The 11,149-nt window shown below is 36.3% G+C and overlaps 1 protein-coding gene across 1 annotated transcript; it reads right to left on the bottom strand.

Moving 5' to 3' along the window:
* Positions 1–2,194: 2,194 nt before the first annotated feature.
* On the bottom strand, positions 2,195–6,581 carry Chchd3 (Coiled-coil-helix-coiled-coil-helix domain containing 3). The gene is made up of 3 exons (XM_077446648.1): positions 6,325–6,581; positions 2,498–2,728; positions 2,195–2,406 (listed from the first exon to the last, which is right to left on the bottom strand). The coding sequence occupies exons 1-3, from the start codon at positions 6,502–6,504 to the stop codon at positions 2,290–2,292; spliced, it is 528 nt and encodes a 175-aa protein (XP_077302774.1). The 5' UTR covers positions 6,505–6,581; the 3' UTR covers positions 2,195–2,289.
* Between the last annotated feature and the right edge of the window lie 4,568 nt (positions 6,582–11,149).

Raw genomic sequence — 11,149 nt, 5'->3', positions numbered from 1 at the left:
GTACCCAATGGGTATAAATATGGGGCGTTCTCAGCCTGGAAACTATTCCGACCTGGGGCGCCGACGAGAGCGCACGAATAAACCGCTACTTCCTGCGTCTTTCTCTCTGATTCTGGAAGCCCCCACTTCACGTCCACGCAACAATATGTTGACCAGTGTCCCAGCCTATCGAAACATGATTGTGTTTGAAAGAAGTTTCTTTATTGTTCAGTTATTACAAATATATATATTTTGTATGTACAGTGTACTCGAGGAGAAGGAACTAGTTGCTCTACTTCTGGTGGAGTGGCTGACTGAACTGCCCGTTGAGTCCAATTTACAGGTTTATATGTTGTAGTTCAATATGTGCCGTGTGCAATGTCTTTACTTAAGGTGGCATGTTGCAGCTGTATGATGATGTTAGCATCTAAAAGTTGTTCGTGTTGCGTGTCTAGAGCAGAGCATCGCAACCTTTTCACGCATCTCGCTCGCACGCGTTAGATCTAGATGGTGCTATACGCTTCTACGTTGTCGCGGTACTCAGGTTACGATGCTCTGATCTAGAGTACAAGGCAAAATCGGCTTACATATACATTAGAGCGTAAGGATACGGGGCAATATTGCTAGTGTCGTATCGTCGAGTCAATATTGTTACAGTATGACGTTTCCGAAAATAGTCATATGTACACATGGCAGCACTTTTGTTAGTACGGGTGCACTCACCACTATGCTCAAGATCAGTGGCGTGCGCTGAAATTCTCTCTTTTTGTCGTGCAGCCTTACTTAATGTGCACGAGCAGGATACAAGAGGAACAGGCTGTTCCTCTTGTATCCTGTTCATGCACATTAACCCTTTGGCTGCTACGAGGTTTTTCAAAATCCAAGCGAAAAATGCTAACATTTGTAATTATTTTGAAAAAAAAATTATATATTATTTTTTTTACATACATACATACTTACTTCGCCGAACGCCCGTAATTTTTGTAATACTTTATATACATTTTTAAGAAGCAGTTGTGGACTCACGCTCTCTCTTTCTGTCTTGGTTTTACATTCAATAAGTTTTGACTATTGTTGTTGGGTGCATTATTTTTTTCAATAATCTATTTTTAGACATCGATGTATCTTTTCAACATGCGATACATTTGAAACAGGTAGCGGTCTTTCTCTCTTTCTTTTTTGGTTTTATATGCGTGTGAGTGAGACACACAAGGATGCGAAATTTCAAGTAATCAAATAATTTTTCAACATGTATCATAAACATTTGATATGCATTTCAGTTGGCTATAAATCCTTCCTACTTACTATGTCACCACTATTTGTAGTATGATTAATGTACAATAAAATGTATATCGTTAATTTGCGAGTTTTTCAGTGTCTCGTAATTCAACGACTTGTAATAAAAATTCTGCATTGTAATAAATTGTAATTGGCCAAGAAGGCGCATTGGTGTTTGCCTGTAAAGGCTTCCTGGTATATATGTAAAAAAAATAATTATTTATTTTAACCCAACTAACGCGTTGCCAATGTCTTACTTCGATTTATTTTTTACCGATGAATTATGGCAGCTCATTGTCGTGGAAAGCAATCGATTGTTTCATACACCTGACGTACTGCGTATAGAAAGTATTGGAATACGGCAATTATGACGTCAACAACGATCGTTGTTAGCAGTCTTCGCCGTTTTCATGACAACGATATATCGTTGTTGTAGCAGTCAAAGGGTTAAGTAAGGCTGTACGACAAAGAGAGATGGTTGTCCAGCTACATTGCACCAGATCAACCGCACTTAACTTTTCTCTTTTTACTTTATCTATGTACGTAGTAACAATATATGAAGTTTTTTTTTATTTAAAGACCAAAAATAATGATGGATTAAATAACCAACTGAAGATTTCTGATTTTAAAAAGGATCACATTTTCCATAAAAAAATACCAAAGATCCCCCCCCCCCCTCCCCACCATCCACACGCCAGGGCAAGTTTGGGCGACGCTAGCTATTTTTTGGTATGAACGCAATTTTAATTTTAAAATATTTATTTATAAATTTTAATTAGATATTACATTTTTATGAACTATGAATTCCGATTTAAGCATGAATCAAAATTCGATTTGAACTATACAATGTTGTCAAATCAAATAAATGATGAAGTTTAATTTAATTTGTAAACTAAAATAATAGTATTTACTTACTCAACAAAAAAAAACAACAGTTTGAAGCTACATTTTAGTATTTTATTAACAAGTACATATATACAACAATTATAGAACTAATAAATTGCAAAAAATTTACTAAGACAGTTAGCACTTTTATGCACCAGTGGCTGTAGTTTCCAACCTTTTATTATTCACACAATTGTTGAATTCATTAACAAAATGTGCACATAACAACGGTTGAGTCGAATTTTCATTATAGCATTTGAGAACCTAAAACAAAAAAAATCAAGTATTAAAAAAATATACCACTTTATGAGATATATATATATACATATATTCACTGCATTTTCTCTATCTATACCAAATTCTTCGCTTCTTGACATGGTGGCAGTTTACCACCGACGTTTGAAGCCTGAGCTCTTTTAAACATCTGACCGGTTTCAGCTACGGCTTTATCATATTCTTGCTCCATCTTATTATTCAAAGAGGTATGTGTACGCTTTAGTGTTTCTATGCGTTTTGTCCAATACTCTTCCTCACCACTGTAATCATATTGTGGCTTATAAAAATTCGGAGGGACTTGAGGATACCCCTATAAAACATAAAATAAAATTTCATAGTGCGATTAAACCAAAAAGAAACAAGGAAATTACAAGAAATATAGTAAAAATTAAGATATAATTTGCGTGACTGTCGACCATTTTTCTAAGTTATATTTAACCGTATAAGTCACAACCATAGATTTATAATACATAGATACGCCCTAACGCCCTAAGCCGATCACCCTGTTGGTGCATGCACACACAAAAAAAAGTGCAGTGCATGCACACTCTCTATCAGTAGCTAGTTAGCTTCTAAGTCGGAAGGTCGATTAACATTTTTCGAAAATGCCAACGTATTCAGTGAAATTGTGTTACAATTACTCAAGGAAACATAAAAAGGCGGATGGCATCACATATCATAAGTAAGAATTAATATACATATAATGTCTTCAATTATAGTAGTATTTTAACATATAATGAAATATCGGCGCGATGTATGTACTGATGGAACAGCGGTCGATAACCTTTGCCACTAAATGCACGCGTATATCTTGTTGGCACTGAAGGAAATTCAGAAATCGACATTAAGTTTAAAACTACAAACAATGAACTAAATAAAGTGTCAGCTTTAAAATTGATCCTTGTGGAAGTTACTAATGTTTAAATATTGTAATAGTTAATGATGGTTTTATTATAGTAACATACATTTGTAGTTTAATATAGTGTGTATAGCTAAATATTTTTTTCTTAATATGGCTTTATTAGTTTGGTTTACTGTCACGCGGAGTGTCCAATAAAATAAAGTTATAAATAAAATAAAACTTCAGTACATGTACATATGTACATAAACTGGTTGCTGACCACTGCCGACCGCTGCGTCGACCTTTTTTTTCACCACTTCCCCGCTGGTTAAACCCCCCGTTAGTGGTGACAAGATCTCCAACGAAATTTGTAAGTAAAGGCATATCTAGGTTATTCTACATCTATGGTCACAACTCAAGATTATAAAAAAGTTCTAGGTAACTTTATCATTTAATTAAGAGAAATATCTTATTATATTTTGCTTGAAAGGCTCACAAACTGTTTTATTTATGGGACACGAAAGAGGACATGTGCAATTAAAATTTAATTTAAGATATACATACATATGTATGTATGTATGATCTTGAAAAGGATATTTCCTTACAAAATGCTTAAAATATTTAAGGTTACATTTTGATTTACAAAATTGTTAAATTTAATCGGGAAACGCCGATATGTTTTGTCGGGTCTTACACACAATTGGCATGTACATAAATGTGAAAATACAAGTGTATACTAATGTCACGAACGAGTTCGAAATATTACTAACAAATGATAATTATATTTCAAATATTGCACGGAATTGATGAGGTACGTATTGGTAATTTTTGTTATCGGAAGATGACATTTTTCAAATAATTTAAAAACTGCATCATAACTACAACGGAAATCGTCTCTCAAGAAAACCATTAATATGAAATCATAATATTGTACCTATGAATTACTACGTACATATTTAGTCTACATAATCTCACATTAGCGCTTATCATGAAAATATTTCGTACATTAGAAAAATAAAAAATAACGTACATAATGTGCTATCCTAACAAGAATATGAACTTTCATGGTCTTGTGGACGTGCATGTTCACTAAATAATACTTATTTATACATAAATTCCAGAATCTATAAAAAAATACATGTGATAATCAAATTAGATTTTTCGTAAAGTATTGAATTTTCAGACTTTTTTAGGATACAATAATGTGTTAATATTACTTACTATTACGAATTATGGAAAAAAGTTTCATTTTGCAATAACCCTAAGAATGTGATCAAAATAAAAATGTGAATTTTAAAAATTTATTGGTCGGATAAATAAGCTGTATTATATTATAATATTTATTTTTATTACTTTATCTAGTATGTACGTAGTAACAATAGTTTAGTGAACATGCGAAAATTCGAACTCGAGATTTTGACTGAACTCGGAATCGATTTCTGATCATGGTTTCATGATCTATAAAAAAAGTGTGTGTGTATGCCTGTGTATTTTGGGGATTTTTTGAACACCGTTAGTCCTATCGAACTGAAACATAGAATCAGTTACTGAAATTCTTATCGATATGACGTAAATTTTGTAAAAAAAAAAAAAGTTGACCAGAAATGGTACCTCCCCTTAGGGCGGTTTCAGACTAGCGTTTTATACGCTCGTATAATCTCGTTTTTTGAAGTGCATGTAGGCGCGTATAGGCGCGTCGTTTTCCATACGCGCAACTCTTACGAGCGTATACGCGCTTATAAGCTCGTATTATCCATGTTGATACTTAATCACCACTACCGGTTTTAGCGAAAACGCCGGAATAAGCCCGTGTACGCGCGTCCGGTTTTTTGAAGCGCGAAAAGTAGCGCGCGTGTAAGCGCGTATGCCGAAACGACCGTATACGCGCAGAAAAAAACGCTAGTCTGAAACCGCCCTTATAGGATCCCCTTTTTTTTAAAAGTTTTTGAATTCAATTATCTCACAAACTGCTACCTTAATCGGACTGAGATTTTTTTTATATATAATAGAAATTATAAATTTTATAACCTAATATTTTTTTAATATTTTTATCTGAACCGGAAGTAGTACTTTTACTCTAGAGAATCGAGGTTTTTTATGTTTCTCTTAGAAACCTTTTAATTTATTGAACTGAAATTTCATATCTAGAAGTTTAAGTTTAATACCAAGTTATGTATAAAATTTGGTAAGCAGCTGTCGACTGGAAGTGGCAGTTTACTCTTGTCCAATTTTTCTTCCGCTATTTTATTCGACCTCTTAAATAAGTGTGCTCTTCACGAAAAATAAAAAAAATCACTAAATTTAATGAACCGGAAGTGGGATTTTTTTCCTCTTAGAAAAGTCAAAAATGTTGTGACCACGATTCTTTCCACAACCCTGAACGTATCAAACTGAAAATTTATATTTGTATTCCTTATGCACTAACTTAGAGCTGAAAAGGTTTTGGTCAGAATTCATAAATCGGAAGTAATATTTTTTTTTAAAACAATATTTCATTATTTTATTTTGACCTTTTAAATTATTTTTATTTTCTTGACATTTAATGTGTATAATAATTATAGTGATTTTAAGTAATAAAAAAAAATTGAACAAAATCGGACAACCGGAACAGGTAAGTTTCCCTAGATTTGCGCTCAATTTGTATCGAAAATGCTCTCATAACCAGTATGTGTGAACGAGTATGTATGTTTAATTATCGAATTTAGTTTTGTGACCTTCTTATATTTCTCAAATACATAGATAATATCATGGGTTGGTCACATCAGAATTTTTTTATATTCGAATAAGCTTTATTCAATACGGTAATCACGAAGCAATTCACGAGGCGGGTGTATCCGGAAAAGTACGAATAAAATATCGAGGAGACGATAGAAATGACAGAATTCCATGAAAGGAAGATGTCCTTATGACAAATAACAAATGAGAAAATGGTGTCACATGCAATGCGTGCACAGAAATAGAAGGATGACGTCAATAGAAATGTCAAGCGAGTGGTTACGGTAGAGTGTGGGGTGTAGAGAGTGTATGTAGAGCAGAGCGTGGCGAGTGCGATATTATGTAAGGACCTGAGGGGGAGAAGACGTCGGTCTGGTCGAATGGGTTTCCGTTTCCGTTTCCGTTTCCGGTCGAGTAGAGGGCGACTGCGACTGCGCAGCCGCTTTGCGCAGAGCGGCTTCCGTCAGCTGAATCGGCTGTCGGTTTTCGAAGGAGACGGAGCGCGGCTGACTGGACGAAGAGTTACCCATCGCGATCGCCGGTCGCCACTGACAACTGACAACTGACAACTGACACCTTGCCACGGCTACCAACTGCTATGAAATGCATATGAAATTCTTCCAATTTGCAGTTGACATTGGACTACAACCTAATATTATACTAGCGTTGTGCCCATTGATTTCAACGGGTGGTTTCGGAAAGGACACGAATACACGAATTAAAATTAAGTTTTATGTTATATATGAACATAATGTAAGGCAATTCATATTAAAAAGTTGAGTGCGTTCAACCCGTTCACCCGATAGAAATGATGAATGAATGTGCGTTTTTGACTTCGTGGATTTGTGTGTAGGCTGAGGTATGAATGTTGACCGTATCCCAGCCTAACGAAACACAGTCGTGTTTGTTGGAAGCTTTTTTAATTGTTTGAATAAATTGTGGTTTATTATAATTTTGGGTACACAAGTGTATAAGTATGGCTATGTTGAGGAAGTTCTCGAAGCGGCTGGATTCGGCTGTGTTCTGGAAGTTCTCGAAGCGGCTGTGTTCTGGAGCGGTTCTTCCATTGTGGCTTAGTAGAGCGGTTGCTGGCTGACTGCTTCTACTTGAGTGCTGTTAGCTGACTGCTTCTGGTTGAGTGAGTCTGGCTGACTGACTGTTGAGTCTGCTGTACGGTTTTATATAGGGTACGTTGTACGCGACCATGTGCAAAGAATGGGGCTTTCGGAGGTCGTGTTTGTACAGCTGCACTTTTAGGGGACGTGTGCAAAGTATGCAGTTTGCATTCCAGAGGAATTCCTAGGGGTATGCGTCGACGTCAGTGGCGGCTCATCCGTATTGGCTGCGGGACTGCAGCCTCCCAGTACAGTACAAATGCATGCTATTTTTGTCATCCACATGGGCTGCGGGGCTGCAGACCTCCCAGTATAGTAAGTATATATTCAAGCTATTTGTTCAGACCAATTGTTGGATGGTCGGCGTTCGTGGCCTTACGACCCACCAGGTGCCTTTGTTTGTTTTGGAAGCGGCGGTTTGCGCGCGTTTCCATTTGCCTATTCGCTTTCCGCTTCGGTCGAGTGAACATCTCGGTTCGCTCCCGACTTCGTTCTCACCACTGAGTCACCGGTCAGCTCGGCCTGATCGGCAGACGATACTGGGAGTTCAGCTTTAGTATACGTCCGGTGAGAAGTAAGGAACACCCTGGTCTCTCTTCGTCGAAGTGAGACAAGCCACGTGTTGGGTTTGACATAACCTCAAACCACAACATGTGTACTTTGTTTACTTTTCCCCCCCCCCCTTTTCCCCTGCTTGCTCTCTGTACATTTAACTGGAAATATAGTTACATACAAAAACAGATTAACGACCTGTTGTCATTGCATATAATCTCCCTCCATTTTCTTGCTTCCCTAATTACACTCGCATACGCAAACTGTACGAGAGAGGGAGACAGACGCAGAGCCACCATCAGTAAAAACCAGACCACAGACGACGAAGGAAGGCACCATTGGGGGGAAAACCACGCCGACGCTTACCACGAGCTATACACACATCACGACATCAGGTGGCATCTCGATTGAGAACCCCTGGCGTCCGTACACTACTTTTGTTTTTATTCGATCACCGGTTTGGTTAACGAGCTACTACAGCCTGAATAATCTCTGCAGCCCCCCCCACTATGAAATCTCACGAGCCGCTACTGGTCGACGTTCTGCTTGATTTGCTTTTGTCACCCATTGGCAGCGTTAACACTAGAGGTATCCACCACAGTATTTGATGGAGCTAGCAAATACAGCGTGTTCCAATCTTTGGCGAGCCACACGCCCCTCCATAATTCCCGCAGTACCCATCGGATTGCCTTGGGAGGATGTCGTCGATATTTCAGAGAGCGTGTCGCGAACATATTTACGACATTTGCTCGGCTTATTACTTTATTAAATTATCTTTCTATTTATTACTTAATAGTGTTTTTACCCGGCTTCACTCGGTATTTGTAATATAAACCACTTAAACATGGCCAATCTAATAGTAAACATTTTATTAAATGTATTTGAATAGTTTTATTTTGTTTAAATTTATCTGTATATTAATTTGTTCGCTGACGTCGTGGATTTACGAACCAACAATACAACAATACAAATTATTTAAATAAGTAAAAAAAAAGATTACTTAGATGTTCTACATATTACGAAGCTGCAAGAAAATCAAGCCGAACGCGACGAAAGAAGATATAAAAAATAAAATAAACAGCTTACGCAGCAATTACAGATCGATTATAATTATTACAAAGTTGTATTAATTTATATAAACTCTTAAAACAGATACTTTGTACATAAAAATAATTTAGGTTTTTGTTGGTGTCAATTGAAGTTTGTATACGTATTTTACATAAACAAAAAAACAAATTATAATGAAATACAATAATAAAGGAGGTATGTAAAAAATAAATGATGACTATATGATTATTATGTTTATGTGTGATGTTGTTGTTTTTATAAAAAAATTTGAAGCCAACCCTTCTGTTATTCGTATACCCGTTGGATTGTATTTAAGAGGGCTGGACAGCAGCGCCTTGTCCATACAAACTTACTAAACTTCTCCCTTCCTCAATTATGGCACTAGAGAAATTATTTTTTAATATGCTATGGATATCCACCATTGGGGTGCATCTATCGTTTTATTTTTTTGATTTATTATTTTTTGTAGGAGCTAGGAGCCGCCAAACATCTATAAAATCGCCTCTTTTTTACACCCACGAAAAGAGTCCAGCGTGCTTATTTAACGGTCGATTTTAAAAAAAATACGCTGATAGATGCACAGAAAATATCTTTCTCATACCGATGATGAAATTTTTTTTAAAATTGGTTCAGTTTTGGAGGAGAAAATAGTTGATTAGGAAAGCTGGATTTTGTAAATTTAAAAGAGGTAGAATCTGTTGGACGCGCATCTGTCCCTTTTACTCAATATATGTGCGGGGGTCGGGGGGGGGGTCCGAGGCTAGTACACGTACACTATACACACACACTCGCACTCACATACGCACTCCCATACGACTCATATACCACTGTTCACATGACAAGTTCATACATACGATATACAATTCGCTCGAATCGTAACTACACAATATGTACGGATTACATATTTCGATACATAAGTACTATATTCGCGCACACCAAATTGCAACTTCTCACTTGTCGATTTCTTTTTATTTCTCCAGATTGGTGTGTCTATGTATGTACGTGACACTTTTATACGAACTTCTAAAATAAAACAATGTGTTATGTAAAGTAATTATTGAATTTATTCAAAATTTTTTTTTCATTTTGTTTGCGGAGAAAACGAAAATAAAATACTAAAATCTATTTTCTACATATATATTAGTGAAATATTCACATTTTTTAAAATACAGGAAAAGATTATAGTAATTAAACCCTTTCACGGGCAAATTATTTTAAATTGATATATACGATTTTTTTCTTCTTGAATATTGTTCACAGGTACAAACAGAAGGCAAATATATTTTTTATTAAAACAATGAAATGAAACAAAAAATGAAAATGCATTTACAGATAACAAATATACTGAACATAAAATAATAAATGAAAATAAAACACACATTATTAAATAAAATATAGATATATTTAAATAGACTTATCAGCTTCCATGACATTAGCGCTGTCACGCCAATTTTTAAAACACTTGTGCTCAGTTGCATCTATATTTAATTTTGTAGCTCTGGCACATATGCAGCAGTAAGGGCGGTTTCAGACTAGCGTTTTATTTCTGCGCGTATACGGTCATTTCGCCATACGCGCTTACACGCGCGCTACTTTTTGCGCTTCAAAAAACCGAACGCGCGTACACGGGCTTATTTCGGCGTTTTCGCTCGAACCGGTAGTGGTGATTTAGTATCAACATGGATAATACGAGCTTATAAGCGCGTCTACGCTCGTACGAGTTGCGCGTATGGAAAACGAAGCGCCTATACGTGCCTACATGCACTTCAAAAAACGAGATTATACGCGCGTATAAAACGCTAGTCTGAAACCGCCCTAAGAGTTTCGTACTCCGAGATATAAAACTTTTTTAGTTCGGAGCCCTACTATGCACGCTGCACCAGACAAGGAGTTAAACCCACTTTTATATGATCTCTTTGCCCAAGAACCGTCTGCAATGACTGTCAGTAAGGGATATCCTTCCTCGTCTATGTCACCATTTAAAATGGCGAGCCTTTTTTCTTCTTCACCAACGACAATCATTTCATCAAAGGCACATTCTTCGATTGTTGGCGCTAAATGTTGTTCTATGCTTGTGTAAGTTCCACGACTCAAATTTCATTTAATTGTGAATAGCCATTACCTGTACAAATAATTCCTTCTACGAAAGCAGTATTTGCGGAAACTTGCAGTTTCGGATCTTCGGAGTATACAGTTTCCTTTGCTAAGCACATTCTACACCGAAAAACATATTCGCTGAGAAAACCTTTTCTTATTTCTTTCACAAAATTTAAGTCAGATAATGTACAATTAGTGTGTTCATGCTAAATTTTTGAAAGCGCTGAAAATAAATATTTAATATCTACTATTCTGCGCCCTTCTAATTGTTCATGAATATCTGTTTCGTTGGGATTGTCTGCTTCTGCTTCTATAACTAAATCATCAAGCCTCGTTGATGACG

Source organism: Arctopsyche grandis, chromosome 1 (assembly GCF_051622035.1).
Source record: "Arctopsyche grandis isolate Sample6627 chromosome 1, ASM5162203v2, whole genome shotgun sequence".
NCBI lineage: Eukaryota > Metazoa > Arthropoda > Insecta > Trichoptera > Hydropsychidae > Arctopsyche > Arctopsyche grandis.
Note: the sequence above shows the minus strand (reverse complement) of the source record. Positions and strands in the feature narration are given on the sequence as shown.